General features: G+C 49.5%; 1 protein-coding gene across 1 annotated transcript; it reads left to right on the top strand.

Annotated features, from left to right (window-relative positions):
* The first annotated feature begins 1,438 nt into the window (after nucleotides 1-1,438).
* On the top strand, nucleotides 1,439-17,433 carry LOC127209000 (lysosomal alpha-mannosidase-like). The gene is made up of 24 exons (XM_051168518.1): nucleotides 1,439-1,594; nucleotides 2,369-2,471; nucleotides 2,614-2,787; nucleotides 3,302-3,495; nucleotides 3,870-4,002; nucleotides 4,304-4,449; nucleotides 5,849-5,965; nucleotides 6,671-6,753; nucleotides 6,834-6,954; nucleotides 7,023-7,101; nucleotides 7,436-7,545; nucleotides 7,805-7,912; nucleotides 8,148-8,264; nucleotides 9,027-9,212; nucleotides 10,843-10,940; nucleotides 11,041-11,158; nucleotides 14,895-15,013; nucleotides 15,102-15,203; nucleotides 15,334-15,421; nucleotides 15,526-15,606; nucleotides 16,058-16,285; nucleotides 16,544-16,699; nucleotides 16,787-16,889; nucleotides 17,245-17,433. Exons 1-24 carry the CDS (start codon nucleotides 1,439-1,441, stop codon nucleotides 17,352-17,354), a joined length of 3,030 nt encoding a protein of 1,009 aa, XP_051024475.1. The 3' UTR covers nucleotides 17,355-17,433.
* Nucleotides 17,434-21,692: the final 4,259 nt, after the last annotated feature.

The following is a 21,692-nucleotide window of genomic DNA, read 5'->3' as shown; positions in this document are numbered from 1 at the left end:
GCCTGATGAGTCCTATCAAGATTTTATTTCCTATCTTTGACATGTGGTCAATTGCCTGACACTTGATGTGGAGGCATAAATGATTACTGTTTTTTTTTTAAGATTTATTTATTTATTATGTATACAGTGCTCTGCCTGCGTGTACACCTGCAGGCCAGAGCAGGGCATCAGATCACATTATAGATGGCTGTGAGCCACCATGTGGTTTCTGGGAATTGAACTCAGGACCTCCGGAAGAGCAGTCAGTGCTTTTAACCTCTGAGCCATCTCTCCAACCCCAAATGATTACTGTTAAACAACTGGAACATGAAAACACTAATGCTACATGACAGGCCTAATGTTCTTTTTAAAAAAAAAAAAAAAGATTAGAAATATGAATGATCACATACACCTCGATGCTGATATACTCACGCGCCTTCATAGCCTCATGGGTTAACTCTGGCTACAGCCCTCAAAAGCCAAACAGTACCTCAACTATTGGCAGTCATTCAACAAAGGCTGTGTTTGTTCTGTTTCCTCAGGGTGCTGGAAAGCCAGTGTGGACACCTGAAACACTGACTCAGTCTCTGAAAGAAGAACACCGAGATTGCAGAGCATCTCCAGAGGCTACAGCCGAAGGAAGAGAACAGTGCGACACGGGCGTCCAGCATGAAGAAGGGAGCCTGCCTACCAACAATGACCCAAATGACAACCTAGAGACTGAGGGAGAGACAGAGAAACCTTAGGGCAGGTGTGGCTGCCGAATCGCTGTTCTTTGCCGTGTTGTCTACTCAATAAATGCAGCCATTGCTGCTGAGACATTGGCTCATGGACCTGAGCAACCTGTTTACTTTGCTACTGGGAAGGGAATAATGTTCCTGTAATTGTCAATGCTTCTGAAATCCTAGGAGCCTCCACTGCTAATCATGTTGACCCCAATCAGAGTCGGTCATGTGATAATTTAGGTATTGATGCTCACGCCTTGTATGGTGAAATAGTAACCATTCAACATTCAGAGTTCAATAAGTTACCCTCTTCCACTGCTGCACAAAACCTGGCAAAGTATTTTGGACACCATTTTTCTGTCTCTAATTGGACTTCTAAACTATGGTCCATAGGAATGTCAGTGGGGAGATGTTTCCTGGTGATACTGGGAAGCATTATAACCTTGAGATTAATGTTCTATTCACTATCTACCGTAAGGATTGACTTGCATATCCTGAAATTGAAAAATATAAAAGGGAATTGGAAGGAACCATGGAGCTGGCATGGCCTGGCTGCCTAGAGAGGCATGCGCCTTAGGTTTCTCATGTTACAGTCCCTGGCTCCTGGGACACAATGTACCTTCCATTCCTGTGCTCCCTTCTGTGCCCATTGGCTGGTTCAGGTCCTGAGGGCGGAGCATTTGCTGGCACCTCTCTAGGCTGTGGAAAGCAGAGTATTCAGCATTGCCAGGACCATGGGCACCCCATCGCTGTCCTCTGGTGTCCATGTTGGTGGCCTGAACACTGGGTGGCTCTGGATGAGTTCCTGCACCCTAGGTTTGCCTGTCCTGCCTGTTTCCTTCCTTTTCTTGTTACTGGTCGTGCCAGGCACTTGGGCTGCAGGCTATGAGGTAAGCTGAAGCTGACAGGAGGCAATGTATTTGGGATGAAGTTGCAGCAGAGTTGGGGTGCTACTGATCCCTAGGTGACTGCTGCTTATCAGACGGTGTGGTCTCAGTGTGGGCATTGCGTCTTTGAAAAGGTCTGGCGTGAGCCTGAGAACAGGCTTGCATGTGCTTGTGTCCATGTTCTTATGACTCCAGGTAGCCAGCTTGGACTTGGCATGCACTTACCTGTGATTGGTTGGGGAAAGGATGAGCAGCCACTTGAGAACAGGACTCGAAGCTTGGCACAGGTTGTGCTTGCTGTGGTTCCACTTGCGTGGACTTGCTGCTTAGTGACTGTCCAACTCCCTGTCATGCCCGCCCCTGTTGCCAAACCCCTTTGGCGCAGTTTCTCCGGCAAAGCTGCCTTGTGAATCTACATCACCTGGAAGTTCTCCCTCCTCCCTTTCAGAGTAGAACTGTGTGAGCTGGGCTGCTCATTCCTAGGCACCTTCCTTGAGGCTGCCTGGAGTCCTGGTTTGGCCTCTCAGCTTCCTGTCTCCTTCCTTGTGCAAGTCACCTCTCTACACCTCAGAGGAGGTGTAGGCCTCAGAGTCCTAGCCTGACAAGCAGACCTAATACGTGCTTGCACCGCCTCCCTGCCTGCCTTGTGATGCTGGAGGTTAAAACTCTGGTCTTGACCATGCCAGGCAAGGTTCTACCTCAGAAGCCCCAGCCTACCTGCCTCTCAGAGTCTCAAGTACTGACATGGAATGTGTATGCTCTTGGGGTCTTGTGCAGACATGTCCCACAGTGAAGCCAGGCATGCTCAACGTGCACCTGTTGCCTCATACCCATGATGATGTAGGCTGGCTGAAGACAGTGGACCAGTACTACTATGGCAGTGAGTAGAGATGGGGGTTGGGTGGGGGGCCTCTACATCTTTCAGGGACCTGGACATTGGGTTAAAGACAACGAGCCCTCTGGACTCTTGATCAAGTCATATGTTTTACTGGCCCCTAACTGCCTGACCTTCATGTCCACAGGACGGAAGGAAATTCAGCACGGGTCAGTGCGGGACATCCTCAACTCGGCAATCTCCTCTCTGCTGGCGGACCCCACCCGGCGCTTCATCTATGTGGAGATGGCCTTCTTCTCCCGTTGGTGGAAGGAGCAGACCAAGGCAACACAAGACAGCGTGCGGGACCTGGTGCGCCAGGGTGAGCCTGCACCAAGAAGTGAAAGGAGGAAGTGCAGCCCAGCCCAGCCCGTCCTTTTACAAACCGCATCTCTGAGACTCTCTCTCTCTCTCTATCTATCATATATATATAATTTATTGGGGCAGTGTCTTATTATATATTCCACCCTGTCCTGGAAAATGATTTGTAGACTTGGCTGGCTTTGAACTTGTAGAAATCCTGCTTCCCTGGCTCTCTTGTGCTGGAAAGGAAGGCGTGAGCAACCAGGCATCTCTGAGATTTTTATCATGTCATAGTGTGCACACTCTGTACCCATAGTTCTAACAGCTTACAGGCTCTCTTCCTGTGGAGAAGCGTGTCTCACCAGGTCTCCCTCCAGTGGCTCCTCGGGAAGGCCAGCCGTGCAGGTCTTTGCACACTGGCTCTGAACTCCCCTCCTCTCCTGGCTTCCATGCACAGCATCTTCTGGTTTCTAGCCTTGCCCACGATGCCCACTCCCAGCTGTGCCCCTTCTCGCCTGGCCTCCCCTCCACAGGGCGCCTGGAGTTTGTCAATGGTGGCTGGGTGATGAACGATGAGGCAGCCACCCACTATGGTGCAATTGTGGACCAGATGACACTTGGGCTACGCTTCCTGCAAGACACATTCGGTAGCGACGGACGTCCCCGTGTGGCCTGGCACATTGACCCTTTTGGCCACTCTCGAGAACAGGCCTCCCTGTTTGCCCAGGTGCCAGCCACCCTATTGACTCTCCTTCACTTGGTCTGGCTCCTGCTTTAGCTGCTCACACCCTGCCCTCCTCTAGTGATCTCTGGGGCTAGACTCTGGCTTGCTGAGACCCCCTGTCCAGGCTGAATTTACTCCTGTGAGTTAAGTTCGGCTCGGGTCTATGTCCTAGGGACCCACAGGTGCAGGCTGCTCTGTGTCTCCAGCTGGCTCGCTCCTTCTCTTGATTAGGCCTCACTAGAATTTGGGCTCCAGCACTGAGCCATCTTTCTATCCCTGAAAACCCTAGGTTTAGCTGGGCATACTTTCCTACGCTGTCTGTCCCACCTGGGCCAGAAGGCCCTGCACTCCTTAACCCACCGGTTCTGTCCTCCCAGATGGGGTTTGATGGCTTCTTCCTTGGGCGCATTGACTATCAAGATAAGATTTTTCGAGAAGAAAAGCTGAAGATGGAGGAGGTATGGAGGGCTAGTGCCAGCTTGAAGCCCCCCACTGCTGACCTCTTCACTGGTAAGTGGGCAGGAGGGTAAGGTCATTGGCCCTCAGGATCAGAAGGGTCCTCTGTGATTTTGTGATATGCTGTGATTCTCTGAGAACTGTTCATGGTTTTTGAGTGTGATTGTCTGTGAATGTATGAGAGTAAGTGTGAGAGAGTATGCTGTGTGTATGTGTGTGTGTGTGTGTGTGTGTGTGTGTGTGTGTGTGTGTGTGTGTGTGTGCCATTTTGATATTGGAGGTTTATCCTGGGTGTTGTGTCACTCTGTCGGACTCCAAGGCAGGTCTGGGGTGCTGAATCTGGTTTGGTCTACAGGTGTGCTCCCGAATAATTATAACCCTCCGAAGAACCTATGCTGGGATATGCTATGTGCAGACCCTCCCGTGGTAGAGGATCCCAACAGCCCTGACTTCAATGCAGATATGTTGGTCGCTGACTTCCTGAAGCTGGCCTCTTCCCAGGTAACCTAGCTGTCCTAACCATGTCCATAGTATCCAGGCACAGACACCCAACCTATCCAGAAGCTTCCATGAGATTCCTCATTGGGAGTCATTGTACATTAGCAGAATACATGAGGGGCTGGAGAGACAGCTCCGCACTAAGAGCACCTGCTGCTCAAGTATGAGATGTGAGTTCAGATCCCAGAGCCCACACGAAAACCTAGTCATTCTAACTGCGTGTTCCTGTATGTGGTTATGTGCGGCCCCAGCTCCAGGGCTGGTGAGACAGGAGGAGCAGTGGGCCTTCTGGGCCTCATGATCGGGAAGAAAATGCAAGTCCAGGTTCTGGGAGAGTCTGACTAAATGAATAGGCAGAGAATTGTAGGAGGACACCTGGCACTCTTCTCTCATTTGTGCATATGTGTATGGACACATGATATCACACACACACACACACACACAGAGAGAGAGAGAGAGAGAGAGAGAGAGAGAGAGAGAGAGAGAGAGAGAGAGAGAGAGAGAGGCACACACACATGGGAATATAAGTCATATTAATGTTGTGGTGTCCGCTGTACTCGTGGAAACTTTAATCCCAGTACCTGAGGATGGGGTCAGGCAGTCAGGTCTCTGTGAGCTTGAAGCTGGCCTAGGAGGACATAGTGAGAGCCTGTCTGAAAACAAAAGAAAGAAACAAACCAAGGAAGTGGGCCAGTGAGATGGCTGAGGGGTAAAGGTGCTTGCTGCCAAACTTGAAAACCTGAGTCAGGTTCCAGAGCGCACTTGCTATGAGGAGAGCACTGACTCCTGTAAGTTGTTCTGTAGTCTCTGAGCCGCTGCTGTAGCACGCACACCTTATGTCCCCTCCCATAAGAAATAAACATTGAAAAGGAGGAGGAGGGAGGACGGCAGAGAGTGCAGCTCAGCGCCTTATAGCCTCCTCTGAGCACTGCACTGTAGAGTACCTCAGCAGCTACTGGCTGTTTCTGTGGTTTTCAGACAAGGACTTAGATATCCCAAGCTGGCCTTGAGCTTGCTATGTAGGGGAGGCTGGCTTTGAACTTCTGCTCCTCCTGCCTCCATATGCTGAGAGTAGAGATAGGCCCCAGCATGCCTGGGGGGCAAAGGCAGGGTTGGAGTCCTGGACTCTACTGTGGGAGCTTCACACTCCGCCCTGCACTACTCACTTCCATGTGTCCAGCTGCCCCATGTGCCATAGTCCCCACGCAGGTGGTCCTTCTTGTTTGTTCGTTTGTGTTCTGTTTTTTGTCTTGTACTGTGTATCTAACCCGAGGTCTTGAGGGTACTAGTGTAGTGTTCTCACACTGAGCTATATTCTCAGGTCCCCACATGTAATTTTGCACCCTGAGACACTGGGAAAGTCTTGGACTCCCAGGCCTGAGGACTGCCTTGTCATCCACAGGCACAGTGTTACCGAACCAACCACACCGTGATGACCATGGGTTCAGACTTCCACTATGAGAATGCCAACAGGTGGTTCAAAAACATGGACAAGCTTATCCGCCTGGTCAATAAGCAGGTCAGTGCCTCCCTGTGTGCGTTACTCAGCTTTCTGTCATTATCATCAGTGCCTGAGATGGGCAGGTAATAAACAGAAGCGAGTCAAGCAGGGAGCTCACCCTAGAACGAGGGACACTGAGGACTGCATTGAGTGAAGGCCAGTGTGGGACAGGCAATTGGATGGGCACACACACACACACACACACACACACACACACACACACACACATACAGACACACATGGGCACATAGAAACACACGCACACACACACACACACACACACACACCAAAGACCCTGTCTCATAAACAAAACCATACACAGAAACCAAAACAGAGAAAGGTTTATTTTTATATTTCCTTTTTAAATTGTTTTGTGTTTATGTAGTCCTGGCTGTCCTAGAACTCACTTTGTGTTTGAGGCAAGTTTGCCCTTCTGGCCTACATCCTCTATACTGTGGGTTTATAATTCTTCTTTCTGGCTGATGTCTCCTGTTCCTTCGAGATACCAGCTACAGTCAAGCATGGTGGTCTTTTCTGGCCTTTGTAGGGATCAGGCAAACTGGCGGTGCACAGACACATATGTGGGCAAAACATCGATACACATTAAATAAACAAAATAAATGTGAGAAGCAACAACAACCAAGTAGAGAAGTTGATGCATTGGGGGCCTGTGGGCCCCGAAAGGTGCGCACCCCCAGGCTCACACACTCCTTTCCCCAGCAGCAGGCAAAGGGGAGCCGGGTCAATGTTCTCTACTCCACCCCTACATGTTACCTCTGGGAGCTGAACAAGGCCAATCTCACCTGGTATTTGGGGCAGGAACTGGGGAGTTTGGGTGGGGTTGCCATGCTCCATGGAGTGTGACTGCTCTCAATGTCCCCTGCAGGTCGGTGAAGGAGGATGACTTCTTTCCTTATGCCGATGGCCCCCACATGTTCTGGACTGGCTATTTTTCCAGCAGGCCAGCCCTCAAGCGCTATGAGCGCCTCAGCTACAACTTCCTGCAGGTGCGTGAGCATGTGGGCATCCAGGAGGCCCAGAGGAGCCTCTGCCCAACGCATGTCTTTCTCCTCAGGTGTGCAACCAGCTAGAAGCACTGACAGGTCCTGCAGCCAGGGTGGGACCCTATGGCTCAGGAGACAGTGCTCCTCTTAGTAAGTGTCATCTCTGTGTGGGTGTTTGCCTGCATGTATATTACTGTATGGGGTGCATATCTGGTGCCTTTGGAGGGCAGAAGAGGGTGTCAGGGTCCCCTAGAAACGAAGTATAGATGGCTGTGAGCTACCATGTTGTGTCACCAGTCAAACCCTGGTGCTTTGAGAAGTCAGCCAGTGCTCTTAGCTGCCAGGCCATGGCTCCAGCCTTCCACAGCCATTCTTAATTCTCCCAAGAGCACTATTCCCCAGCACAAGACCATCTGTGTGTGCTTGCTTGGTGGTGGGACTCAGCATTGTGTGAGACCGCAACTGACTGACATTCTGTTGGCAGAGGAGGCAGTGGCTGTGCTCCAGCACCACGATGCTGTCACTGGCACTTCAAGGCAGAATGTTGCAGATGACTACACGCGGCAGCTGGCAGCAGGATGGGGGCCCTGTGAGGTGTGAGGGGCAAGATTACAAATGTGCACTTGTGTGTGTGTGTGTGTGTGTGTGTGTGTGTGTGTGTGTGTGTGTGTGTCTGTGTGTGTGTAGGGGTTTAAAACACTCATATGGGCTTTGAGGAGAACCCAAGAGTGAGGAGGGGTCTAATCATGGGAAAATGGAGAAGGGGTATAGGTAGGGGGCGGGGCCTATTATGGGCCAACCAGACTGCCTGGGCTACAGACCTTGGTGCAGGTCTTTTGGTGATCCTTACCAGGTTCTGGTGAGCAACGCCCTGGCACAGCTGAGCAATTACCAACAGAACTTCTCATTCTGCCACGAGCTCAACATCAGCATCTGTCCAGTCAGCCAGCAGTCAGGTCATGTGAGTCGGGGCTGGGAGCAGGAGGGACAGGACCCCAGACTGTGCAGTCTGCATTGAAGGGGATGGAGTGGTTGCCTCGTTTATTTTTGGAGGGCCATTGTGGGTGCCGGAGGCTGGTATAGGGTAGTTCATTACTAGAGGCAAGGCTTGCCCTGGAAGGCCAGGCCTGTGTGGGAAGCTGCACTGCTAAGGGGTGGGGTGGAAGGCGGGCTGTGACTATGTGCTTCTGCCATAGTTCCAGGTAACTGTTTACAACCCCCTGGGGCGGAAGGTGTCTCAGATGGTTCGGCTGCCAGTCACCGAAGGCGTGTTCATCGTGAAGGACCCTGAAGGCCAGACAGTGCCCAGCAATGTGAGCTGCACATGCAATGGTCCCTTCCCAGTACATTTCCCCTAGGTCGTCTGGATGCGCCCATGTGTTTCTTCCTTGTCTGTTTGTCTCCCAGCTCTGTTCTGAATCGCAGCCTCCTGGGGAACATCTCTCTCCCAATAGAGCCAGCTTCTAAATGTCCCCTGGGATTTCATTTCCTCCCTCCTTCCCTCTCCCCCGCCCTTCTTTCCTTCCTTCCTTCCTTCCTTCCTCCTTCCTTCCTTCCTCTCTCCCTCTTTTCTTTCCTTCCTTCCTCTCTCCCTCCCTCCTTCCCTCCTGACCCTCTCCTGTTTCTTCCCTCAGACAGGCTTTCCCTGTGTAACCCCCATAGCCTCCTATTTGTGATCTTCCTGCCTTAATCCCCTGCGTGTTAAGATCGCAGGTTTGGGTCACCTCACTGTTCCGCATCACATTTTCTGGTTATGGACAGACCCTTCTCCCCAGGAGGTCTCCTCTTCTGACCCTCTCATCCACCTCTTTCTCGGTTTGCTCTGACTCCTAGCTTCTGTGTGTAGCTGCACCTTCCTCCTCTCTGTCCTCTTTTCTCTTCTCCTTCTCTTTCCTCCTATTTCCTCTCCCTTCAACGAGGTACAGGATGTGCTGGCAAATGCTCTTCTGTCTCTCCCCATCACAGCCAGGTTTTCTCCCTTCTATTGCTTGCCCTCTGAGGGTGGTGCTGTCACCCATGCTGGTTTCTTTGTGTCTTCTTGACCCTGATGAGCATCCTGTCCTCTCTCACTCAAGGTGGTGCTGATTCCCAGCTCTTACAGTAAGATGTACGAGCGGGAGCTACTGTTCTCGGCCTCGGTGCCTGCTCTTGGCTTCAGCATCTACTCTGTGACCAAAATGAGTGGCCGTAAGTCCCAGACTCACAGCCTGAGAGCCAGGCCCAGGAAACCCACGTCCCAGGTCTTATCCATTGAAAATGAGGTGAGATTCTACTTGCACTTCTCTCCTTGCCTCTGTGACAATGGACAGTGTTGTAGAAGTACTTGGAATCTGTGTCAGTAGGTTCCGGATCCTTGGTTTACCCTCATCTCTCCCGATTATGTGTTCTTTAGTGAGGAGGGTGACCTGTGAGTCTCAATTTCCTTTCTAAGCAGTCGTGTGAATCTTGTCACCATGAGATTGATATAGGTGCGTGTCCTTCTGCTCCCGCTAATAGCCAGGGTCGTCCCCAGACGTGGCTGTCAGCTTCCTGTCGGGAAGAGAGGAATCTTGAGATCAGAGCTGCCAGTTCTTTCATGGCCAGCTAGAGTTCTAGGGCGATGCTCATGGACAGGGCAAGAAAGATTTCTGTTCTCACTAGGGGAGATGGAAATAAGCTTTCCACTGGGTGTTACAGTTTTTCTATTTCTTGTTTATTGGTTTTGCTTCTGTTTTTGTTTGTTTGGTTGGTTTTTTGAGACAGGGTTTCTCTGTGTAGCCTTGACTGTCCTGTCCTGGCTTTCTAGACCAGTCTGCCTTCAAACTCACTGCAATCTACCTGCTTCTGCCTCCATTGTAGTGGGATGAAAGGCATACAGCACCACACGTGCACAGTTTGTTCTTTTCAATGAGATTGGTGGGATTAAAGAGCAGTGAAATTCATAAAAATTGATAAAAAATAAATAAATAAAGCAGTATGGCAGAGAACCATTGACACTTTGCCAGCTTCAGCCTCTGCCCTCACATGCATGAGCAGGAATGTACACACACAATCATATACACATGCAAACATGCCACACACACAATGTCATATGACGATATTCCTGTAAAGATAAGTATTGTCCATGCAAGTATCATTATGATATGTTCATTGTTACTATTCAGTTATTTTTCCTCTTCTTGGTTATTAGAGACAGGGTAGCCTTGGCTGTCCTGGGAGTCCCTTTGTAGACCAGGCTGGCCTCCAATTCATTGAGATCGGCCTGCCTCTGCCTCCCGAATGCTGGGTTTAACTTCTCTTTAGATTCTGAAGAAAATAACAATATTTTCTCTATTTGTTTGGGACAGGATCGCACAGAGCTGGGGCTGTTCTTGAACTTGGCAAGTTCAGAATGACATAGAAGCCCTCCTCTTCGTGCCTCTGCCTTTTGTGTGTTGAGTTATAGGCATGTCCCACTGTGCCAGATTTGTATTGAGCTGAGGCTCAGTCCTAGAGCTTCCAACATGCTGAGCACCACCTCTGTGGCGATGCTGTGATCACTGTTGGGGCATGAAAGTGTTTCCGTGGAACTAAAGCCCTGTGGGTCCTGGCGATTGGCTGATGGGTCAGGTGACACATTGGTCAAACTCTGACGCAGAGGAGGAGTGAGATCCATTCAGGATGCCATAGTTGGCCTGTGCTGCTGTGGGATGAACAGCCAGATAAGGAGTGTGAGGGTTTCCACAAAGGGCTGAGATAGTCCCTGAGGCCTCGCTGTGCAGAGAAGTGGCCAGATGGGGCTAGAGTTGACTGAAGCAGCTGTGCCAGGAGTGTTTGCTTACTGGGTCTCGTGCAGCAGAGAGATGAGGGAGCTGAGGCCAGGGAAGGCTGAGGAGACGCTGGTTTACATCTGTGCTCCCTTTCCCCATGCAGTACATACGGGCCACATTTGACTCTGGCACAGGGTTACTAAAGAAGATTGAAAACATGGAACAGAACCTCTCGCTCCCAGTGAGCCAGGACTTCCTTTGGTGAGGAAGGGCTCTTATGTCAGGGAAGGGTCCACAGAGCTTGGGGCAGCTGGCGTGGATCTGAGGTCCCCTCCCTGATGCGCATTTTCTCTGGTTCTAGGTACAAAGCTAGCACTGGAAATCATGAGAGCTTTCAGGCCTCTGGTGCCTACATCTTTCAACCCAACCAGCTTAAGCCATTGCCTGTAAGCCTTTGGGCTCAGATCCACGTGGTAAAGGTCTGTGTTCCAGCAATCATGATTGGGTTTTGGGGGTGGAGAGCGAATGTGGTATAGGGGAGCAGGATGTGCCACGTGTAAGGTATGTTTAGAGACTATTACACTCTGTGTGTGTGTGTGTGTGTGTGTGTGTGTGTGTGTGTCTTTGTGTGTGTGCGTGCACAAGTGTTCGCAAGGGTGGAGGTTACAGGACAGTTTGTAGGAATCTACCACATGGGTCACTAGGATAGTATGCGGGTCACCAGCCTTGGCAAGAAGTGCCTTTACCCACTGAACCAGGTCTCTGGTCCTCAAGACAGAGTTTTACTGTGTAGCTCAGCCTGGTTTCACAACTCTTGATCTTGCCTCAGCCTCTGGAGTGCTAGGGCAACAAGAGTGCATCACCGTGCCTGGCTTTACTTTTCCTTTGCATATGGAGTAAGACCACAGGCTTACTCCATGCTACTGATGCATGAAAGTCTCTTCTGTAAATGTCTCTCTCAACATGTTCAAATCCATTCCTAGCTTTGGAATATGAGGAGATTGGGGTGGCAAGTGCACTAGGTCAGAGTTCACCAAGGTCTTGGAAGTGGGTTTGTTTCTTAGCCTGTAGTTTAGATCACTTGCATATGCATAAAGGCCTGAGTTCTGGGTCCACACCAGCACAAGAGAGGAGCTAGGACAAGAGCACTTGGGTAGCTGAGGGAAGAGCAGCTCAGGCTCAAGGCCTAGGCTTTGTAAGGTCTCTGTCTCTGTTTCTCAGTCTCTCTCTCTCAAATACAGACACACACACACACACAGACACACACACACACACACACACATTTGTAATCACCTGTGTAACTTGTGGTGAAGGTCACCAGATATGTATATGTAAATTAAAACAGACCAGGTTGGGTGGGCCACTGTACAAATGAAGCTGTGACAATTTTATTGAGAGAAATCAAACATTTTATACCTTTATCAGAAACTGAGTATAATGAGAATTGCCAGGATCAATACAGTTGAAGTTGTCAGGATACAATGAAGATTTCAAGGGAGCGCAGGAATGGAAGGTACTTTGTGTCCAGGGAGCCATTGACTCCTACCTGAGAAACCTAAGGCGCATGCCTCTCTAGGCAGCCAGGCCATGCCAGCTCCATGGTTCCTTCCTATTCCCTTTTATATTTTTCAATTTCAGGATGTGCATGTCAGGCCTTACAGTGGATGGGGAATAAAACATTAATCTCAAGGTTATAATGCTTCCCAGTATCACCAGGAAACATCTCCCCACTGACATTCCTATGGACCATAGTTTAGAAGTCCAATTAGAGACAGAAAAATAATGTCCAAAATACTTTGCCAGGTTTTGTGCAGCAGTGGAAGAGGGTAACTTATTTAATTCTGAATGTTGAATGTTTAGTATTTCACCATGCAAGGCTTAAGCAATGATACCTAAATTATCACGTGACGGACTCTGATTGGGGTCAACATGATTAGCAGTGGAGGCTCTCAGGATTTTAGAGTCTTGACAATTACAGGAACATTATTCCCTTCCTAGTTAGCAAAGTAAACAGGTTGCTCAGGTCCATGAGCCAATATCTCAGCAGCAATGGCTGCATTTATTGAGTAGACAACACGGCAAAGAACAGCGATTCGGCAGCCACACCTGCCCTAAGGTTTCTCTGTCTCTCCCTCAGTCTCTAGGTTGTCATTTGGGTCATTGCTGGTAGGCAGGCTCCCTTCTTCATGCTGGACGCCCGTGTTGCACTGTTCTCTTCCTTCGGCTGTAGCCTCTGGAGATGCTCTGCAATCTCGGTGTCCTTCTTTCAGAGACTGAGTCTAAGACCCTTTGTCCTGTCAAGCATCCACGTTTCACTGAGTTCCAAGGGAAGACACAGAGAAGCAGACGGTGACCTGAGCACTTCACTGCCTGAGGGAGTGAGTTGAAACTCCAAAGTACATTGAGTCTTCAGAGCGATTGACCATAATCTGAAAAACTTTATGACACATGCCTCTCTAGGCAGCTTGTCAGACTAACTATGTGGGTCACCAAACACATGCATACATGAAGGCACGTGCACAGGTGCTAGGATACACACAGAAACAGCAACGAGAAGATTTATTTTTTTGTTTGTTTGCTTGCTTGTTTTTTGAGACTGATTCTCTGTGTAGCTTTGGCTGTCCAAGAACTCACTCTGATGACCAGGCTGGTCTTGACCTCACAGAGAGCTACCTGCCTCTGCCTCCTGAGTGTTGGGAATGAGGGTGTGCACCACCACCATCAGGCTCTCAATAACATTTTTATGTGGGTGGATATTTGATACTTCACACTTAATTTTTCTTGGAATCTCAGGAGGCCCCTGATGGTTTTCTGATGTTGTCTTCTAAGGTGGAAAAGAAGTAGATGCGGGGTTCTGAGCGCATAGTTGATGGGATTCCCCTTTAGGCAAATGCCTACATATCTCTATTAGAATATAGGTTGGTCTTCTGTAAAAGTTCTAAAACAACCGTGCTTGTAGTCAGATGAGATTGCTTTCTTCTGGGTCATGCCTGATGATGCATGCTTTTAATCCCATCACAAGAGGCAAGGGAGGAAGAATTCTGAGTTTAAGATCAGCTAAAGCTATGTAGTGAGAACCCACCTCAAAGGAAAAAATACCCAAACTCTATCACCACACAACTACCAAAACAAAAACAAGAAGAAAAAAATAAAGAAGCAAGCAAGCAAGGTCTTTTCTTTTTAAACAGAGTGTCTGACTGGGCATCAGGGGAAGTTGAAGATCTTTCTTTTCCAACATTTCTTCTGTCTTGTTCTTGTCCCTCTAACTTCTTTTATGTTCAGCCCCACTCCTGGTCTAAGATAGACACCCAGGCTCAAGCCACAACATCTGAATTTGAGGCGAAGAGAGGGAAACGGTCAAGGCCAGTGTTCATGCTGCCCTGATCGTTTTCCATGGGGCAGATTGTTGGCCACACAGTCCCTGATAGCCACAAAGAAGGCTACGTGTGTGAACCTGGAATCCTATTCTAAGGAGGGAAGGGAGGGCAATGGTGCGTAGCAAGGGTGTATGGATACAGCCCAGGGCTATGTGGTCCATGGGCATGGCAGCACACTCTTGCAATCCCAGCACTTGGGAGGTAGAGGCTGCAGGATCAGGGGTTTAGGGTCAGTTTTCAGTTTTGAGTACCTACAGAGTTTGGGGTTAGCCTGAGGTACTTGAGTGCTTATCTCAAAATAAAGTAAAATAAATTGAATTTATTATGGTACTGGCCAGGCTCTGGACTCCAGAAGCAAGGGTAAGGGGTAGAGGTGGGATTTTCAGGTTGGGAGGGAGGAGCTGGTGAGATGGCTCAGTGGGTAAAGGTGCTTTCCATGATGCCTGACCACCTTGTTCAGTCCCTTGAATGCAAATGGTGGGCAGGAGAACCAATTCTAGCAAGTTGTCCTTTGATGTCCACGTGCATCCTACACTCAAAACAAAGAAAACAAGAAGCCGTGAGAACATCACACCAAGTTAGTCTGAGAAGGGTGGTAGTGGAATCTCCCTTTCTGGGATTCATAACCACGTGGGCACCCCCTTGCCTGAGACAGGGTTCCTCTGTCAAGCCTTGGCTGTTCTGTACTCCTTTTGTAGACCAGGCTGGCCTCAAACTCACATCCATCCTCCATCTTCTGCCTCCCTGAGTGTTAGGACTAAAAGGGGTGAGCCCCCACTCCCAGCTGCCATGTGGCATTTTCACCATTGCTGACACAAGCCATCCTGTGTGCCTACAGACAGCCTTGGTGCAAGAGGTACACCAGAATTTTTCAGCCTGGTGTTACCAAGTGGTTCGCCTGTACCCAGGGCAGCGTCATTTGGAACTGGAGTGGACAGTGGGACCAATCCCAGTGCAGTAAGTGGCATAAAGCTTTCCGGAGCGGGGAGCAGCACAGAGTGGGGTTCAGGAGGGACTCAAAAGGTGACTTTTCCACTGAGTACAGAGATGGCTGGGGGAAGGAAATCATCAGCCGCTTTCACACCCCGATGAAAACGGAGGGACAGTTCTACACGGACAGCAACGGCCGCGAAATCCTGAAGAGGAGGTGGGAAGGGGCATCCTGGGGAGTTTGTGGTGTGTGGATTTCAGTGCCATGGGATTTGGTGATGACATGAATGTAGGAGGCTGAAGAGGAAGCAGGACCCCAAATGTGATCACATCGCACCTCTTTCCAGGCGTGATTATCGACCCACTTGGAGATTATATCAGACTGAACGGGTGGCTGGAAATTACTATCCTGTCAACACTCGGATTTACATGACGGTACCTGCCCTGCCACTGCATCAGACTAGGAAGCATCTCCCAGACACCTGGGGCAGGGTGGGCTCCCAGGAGGGCCCCAGAATCTCAATCGCCCCTTCATCTAGGATGGGCACATGCAGCTGACTGTGCTGACCGACCGCTCCCAGGGGGGCAGCAGTCTCCAGGATGGCTCATTGGAGCTCATGGTGAGAGGGGAGCCCCTGCAAGCTGGGTTTCTCCCATAGGGCCCACCCAGAACCAGCCATGCATGAAGGCTCTTGTTGGTACCTGTTTTCTGTATGTGGCCTTGGTCCCACCCTCTCCCCTTTCCCTCCCTTTCTTACACTGGGATAAGGGTCTGCTTCAATGTGCAGGATTTTTGGTAATATTTCTAGGTACCACTTTCCCCCTCTAATCCAGTCCCTATTAGACCTTGAGTTATCCTGTGAGGATTCTCTTGGTAGGCCCTTCCCTTCCTTAGTCTTGGGCTGTTGTCCCCTGGACCTCACTTCTGCAGGGGTCCCTGGCAGTTCCTGACCTCAGTCTTCATTGTAGCCCCTATCTTTAGTGTGTGTTGGAATTCCTGCAAGTGTGTGCCCAATTTCTGAACTGGGATCACTTGCTAGTTTCTCAGCCTTTGCTGGCCGCTCCTCACAGGTGCACCGAAGGCTGTTGGCAGATGATGGTCGAGGTGTGGATGAGGCCCTGATAGAGTCAGGTGATGGAAAGAGGGTGCGAGGGCACCACCTTGTGCTTTTGAGTTCTGTCAGAGATGCGGCTGCAAGGCACCGACTGCTGGCAGAGAAGGAAGTCCTGGCCCCTCAGTTGGTGCTGGCTCAGGGTGGGAGCGCTCCATATTACTCCCAGGCAGCACTAAAACCACAGGTGAGAGCCAGCGAGGCCGGCAGAAAGGGAGACCTTGGATGACGCCCTCTGAGCCCCTCTTTCTGGTGTGAGGTCCTCCTCAGTGTCAGCATTTCCCCTTCAGGATGAGCTCTGCCCTGCGGTCAGCAGCTGGCTTCAGTACTGTGTCCCTGCTCAGTGCCCCGTCCCATTCAGGACCAAGCTTCATTTCCTGCAGGTCAGCGCTGACTGCCAGTCAGCCTCGGACAATGCCCTCCACCCATCCCCTTCTTTCTGCAGTTCTCAGGACTTCTCCAGGACCTACCTCCCCAGGTGCATCTCCTCACACTGGCCCGTTGGGCCCCCAAGATGGTGCTGCTGCGCCTGGAGCACCAGTTCGCTGTGGGAGAAGATTCTGGTCAGAACTTGAGCTCCCCTGTAACCTTGAACTTGCAGGTGAGGAGGGGTTGAGCTGAGATGACAGGCTGGAGTCAGGCAAAAACTGAATTTGCTGGCTCAGCTGGAACCTTCCACTCCCCACAGAACCTGTTCCGGGCCTTCACCATCACCCACCTGCAGGAGACCACACTGGCAGCTAACCAGCCCCTGTCCAAGGCTTCCAGGCTCAAGTGGAGGACAGAAACTGGTGAAGACCTGGCAGGCGTCCTGCCTGGGGCTGGATGCTCAGGGGAGTGGGAGGAATTTGCTCAGAAGCCAATGTAGAGCTGGAGTCCAGGGTCTTAAGAGTGAGCAGTGGGTCCAGCAAAGCAGGGGTGCACCTGGAGTTTGGGGCATGGGCTTTTGTCTCAAGGGTGAGTGGGTGGTGTAGGTGACCTTTGGGGGTCAGAGAACAATGGCCAGAGCTGGAGAGGGTTTGGGGAACCTTGGGTGACGTTCAGGCACAGGAAGTATTTAAAATCTGGGAGTGCGGTCCTGGTGCAGAGTCGTGAGTGGAGCCTGCATGGGTTTGTTCAGGCCTCTGTCTCTTCCTCCCATCCCAGGTCCTGTGTCGAACCCTGCTCCCTCCAAGTTGGACCCTACCTCAGTCACCCTGCAGCCTATGGAAATCCGTACCTTCCTGGCCTCAGTTCAATGGCCAGCACCCAGCTAGGCCTGCCAGGAGGATGGGCAGGCCTCCCCTTCCATTGGTGTAACCTTTCAAAACAGTCATTAAAAGGCTCCTACAAAGACTCAGGCCCCTCAGTGACTGTGCATTATTTTTGAGGGGGGACATCAACTGTGCGATCCAGGGAGGTCAGCAAGTGTCACTCAGCCCTGACCCCAGGCTCTGTGTGAAGGTGTCTCCTCAGTGCAGTCATCACAGCAGCCTCACGTTCTCCACGTCTCACTCCTCACTCATGGGCTCTCTAGGAATATGCTTCTCCAGAATTTAAACAGTCCTCTGTGTGTATGTGCATGCCCCTGTGCTGTCATGTGGAGCTGGAGGACAGCTTGCTAGAGTCACTTATCTCCAGCCTGGGACCGCCAGGGAGCTTTTCAGGTCGTGGTGTCTGTGCTTTCACCCACTGGTCCGTGTTGTTGGCTGTGTTGTTGTCTGCAGACAGGGTTTCATGAATCCCAGTTTTCCTCAGACTCACTACTCACCTAGGAGGAATCCTCCTCCTTGCACCTCATGAATGCTGGAAGGGGAGTCAGGGTCCTCCATGACAGGGAGGCTGATCATGGGGACTGAGTGATGGGAAGGTCATGGGTAGCATTCCTCTGCTGCGCTTGGTGGTGCTGGTGGTGGTTCAGGCCTTCAATCCCAGCACTCAGGAGGCAGGGGCAGGCAGGTCTCTCTGAGTTCAAGGCCAGAGTGTCTACAGAGTGAGTTCAACCATTCCAGGGCTACATGAGAAACCCTGCCTCAAAACAAAACCAAACCACACCAAAACAAACCCCAAAACAACATTGCTTTGTTGAATAGTCTTACACCAGGCAGGTAAGCGTTAGACACCACACTCTCCCAAGGCTCCCCTGGAAGCTGAGAAAGACATGTTTTTAGGTCGATGAACCTAAGTTGTGATAAGAAGGTGATTTAGGAAAACTTGGAACACTAGGATAGGGTACATATTGGAACACTTTCTCATAGATTGTCAGACACAAATGGACTGGATCTTGTAAGTGTCACTTTTACCAGATGATTCTCATAATTATTCTTAGTGTATATAGTTTATTATTTAACAGAAAGGCAGATGTGTAGAGGACATAAATTTGTTTTAGATTTTATCCCAAGTGTGGTATGTGAAACAGACTTGTGTGAGGATGTGTGGTGTTTTTCCACTGAAAACAGGCTTGTGAGAGAACAGGTGATGTTTGTCCACTAGAAGGGGGACTGCCTCTTGTGGGGGCATGACCTTTGCCAGCTGATAAACATTCTGGTACAGACTCTGAGAGGAGATATATACATGTACCCCAAAACCAGAGGCTTGGCTTTTTTGACTTCTTGGCTTTTCTGACAGAGAGACACATCTGCTTCTGACAGCACCTCCAATCTACTTCAAAGAGGATGGGCATCAAAGAACAAAGGTGGCAAAATAGCCACAAGAGAAAAAATTGTCCCTCAACTGCTGATAGCAGCTGTTTACCCCAACTGAGGACAAACAGGACACTGAACCTGACTGTCCAACTGGAAAGAGATTACGTGGCCAGTGCTTGACAATTCCTGCTTCACAGAAAAGTCTGTCAGATATTCTGGGCTGGTAGGCTGAAAACTGGATGCCTCAATGACACAGAGAGACTTCAGGTGACTATCCAGGCAGTCAGCTGTCTCTTTCATTTCTATAATTTTGGAATCTGCCTACTCTATGTTTCCTAGATACTTAGGTAATATTATCTCCTCCTCAAGTCTCTGACGGGGTTGAAGACTGGGTAGTCACAGTCCTACTACAACTGTGTTTAGTTGTGTAGGAACTAAGACAATATTTTAGGCCTAAAATGTATTTAACTTTGGACTTATCAGACAAGGATAGGGAGTGGCATACTCTTTCCAGATTGTCCAGTATAAATGAATTGGGCATCATAAATGTAGTTCTTACCTGGTAATTCGAATAGTTGATCTTGCTGTATATAATTTGTTCATGTTAGAGAAAAGGCCATTGGGGGGGGGGCGGGAAAGGGAGCTATATAATGGAAATTTTACTTTCCTTGTAAATTGAATTATGTTATGTAATATGTTTTTGTTTTAATCCCAAGTGTGGGACTTTAGTTTTGGCTTCAGCATGTCCACAGCTGATAATTGCTTTCTGAGGGGCGTGGTCTTTGCCAGCCTGTCACAGCCTGCATCAAGCGGTAAGAAGAGGGACTTGGTCTAGGACACTGTAGGAGATAAATAGGAAAGTCTGGAGAGAGAAAGTGTGGCACGCAGTGGAGCACATGGTGTGTAGCAGTTTGCAAGGTTGGAGACGGCTGGTGTGGCAGCGTGCAGAGCGACAGAAACCTTGCAGTGCAGTGGCTGAGAGGAAACTGCTGGCTGCGTGTGCTGATGACAGAGATTGGAGGACCCCAAAGAACCCAATTCGCCTGGGAGAAATAAGGGGTCTGTGTCCCCTCTCCTCACTAACAGTATTTCACATACTCAGCGTTAGGGGGTTGGAGAAGGGAGGTAGAGGCTTCAATACCCCAAATAAAATAGGGTTTAGAAACAAGCACCGATTGCTTTTTACATTTGTGTGTTGCATTCCTGGGGACCTTTGGATTTTATGTCTTTTCCTGAGACATTTTTATCTGTGTCATTTTAGGGGAAAGCCTTAAGTTCACTTTATCTTGCCCTGTTTGGAAGTCTTAGGCCCTGGAGATCATTAAGCACAGATAAACACCTATCTAGACAAGACCATTAGTTCAGCAATCTTTTGGGGATATCTGGCGCTGAGCAAACTCAAACAGTAGAATTCACGCAGGGTAAACAGGGACAACTAACAAACCCCAACTGCCCAGGAGGTTGCGCATTCAAGGCCTCTTTTTACTACACACTAAGAGCTCTCTCAATCTGCAGTTTAAAGACAGAGGGCTATACAGGCTACACCCCTAGAGGACTAGAGTGCACTAAAAAAGAGAGATTGACAGAAATGAACTTTTCCTCCTCTATTGTGTACATGATAAGCGATGGAGTAAAGAAGTGTGGTATTCATATTTCCTGTTCATAATGAGACTGCTTCAAATAGAGTGCTTTCCAAATGAAAACACCGCCAACCTAAAAGCAACCCTGGTCATGTAATGAAAGCTCAAGCACATAGTCTGTACTTCTTGGATAATCCTTAGAATGTCTTGGGTCTGTGAACACTCTTTAAATAAAGAAGCACCTGATTCCTTGTCAGTCAGAGCTGCAAAGTTCCCCTGACCTCATGGCTGACCCCTGACCTCATGGCTGACTCCTGACCTCATGGCTGACTCCCTTCTTCCCCTCACTGTCTCTTTATGTCCTCTTAAGGGAACCTGTGGACAAATGGCCTGGCCAGGACCCAAGAGTCACATGCAGCAAAAGAATCTACAAAAACAGTCTTAGACTTTTTGGTGGTATTGCTGCTGCCTTAACTATTTTGAAAAATAATTTGCTTGTATACTATGATTGTCTGTTCCATTTTTTTATAGGATGTATTAAATTATGCCATTGTGGTTATGGATAGTCACAGCATCTTCACAATTTAGTCCAATTAGCCATGCCCTGTCTTGGTTACTTTTCTGTTGCTGTGAAGAGACACCATGACCAAGGCAGCTTATAAAAGAGAACATGTCATTGGGGGCTTGCTTACAGTTTCAGAGGGTGAGTTCATGATCAGCACAGTAAGGGGCATGGCGACATATGGCCATTCTGCAGAAAAAGTAGCTGAGAGTTCACATGTGACCCACAGGTCAAAGGCAAAGATGAAGACACTGGGCCTGGGGTGGCCTTTGAAGTGTCAGCCCAGCCCCAAGGACACACGTCCTCCAAGAAGGCCGCACATCCTAATCTTTGTCACTCATATCCACAAGTGCAGATCAGGACTTCAAATATGTGGGTCTATGGGGGGCATTTTCATTGAATCCACACATAGCCCTTAAGTCTAGGGGACATTTTCCTAAGTGTTACCTGTCCATGTTGGCTGCTTGAGAAGGTGCCAGAAGAGGTCCTTTTACCACGGGCGAGGCCTCAATAAACCATCTATTTTGCACATCTCTATTCTCAAATGTTTCATTTTAGAAGAGCTGAGTCATGTTCAGTGAACGGCTGAAAGGGCTGTTTAATATAAGGCCTTCGCTCCACTCCTGAGGCTTTCCAAGTTCCACCCATACAGAAAACCAATAATGTAAGTGAATAGAGAGCCACGCCTGCAAGCATGGTTTGCAGAGGCAGCTGATGAACGTGAAATCATCCACAGGGTGCATTTGAGTCTGGTTTTCCTGTGCTTTGTCATTTGACTCAATAGGAACTTTTGCTACTTAACTCTGGGCATAACGTATTTAATGTACT

This window comes from Acomys russatus, chromosome 26, assembly GCF_903995435.1.
Source record: "Acomys russatus chromosome 26, mAcoRus1.1, whole genome shotgun sequence".
Taxonomy (NCBI): Eukaryota; Metazoa; Chordata; class Mammalia; order Rodentia; family Muridae; genus Acomys; species Acomys russatus.
The sequence above is the reverse complement of the archived record's forward strand: the minus strand, read 5'-3'. Positions and strand labels throughout refer to the sequence as shown.

Bases quoted from the DNA above. Each gene is read 5' to 3' on its own strand.
- LOC127209000 (XM_051168518.1), top strand. From the start codon at position 1,439: ATGGGCACCCCATCGCTGTCCTCTGGTGTCCATGTTGGTGGCCTGAAC. The intron at 7,102-7,435 runs GTAAGTGTCATC...TTCTGTTGGCAG, and splicing joins AGGAGACAGTGCTCCTCTTA to AGGAGGCAGTGGCTGTGCTC. The intron at 16,890-17,244 runs GTGAAGACCTGG...CTCCCATCCCAG, and splicing joins CAAGTGGAGGACAGAAACTG to GTCCTGTGTCGAACCCTGCT.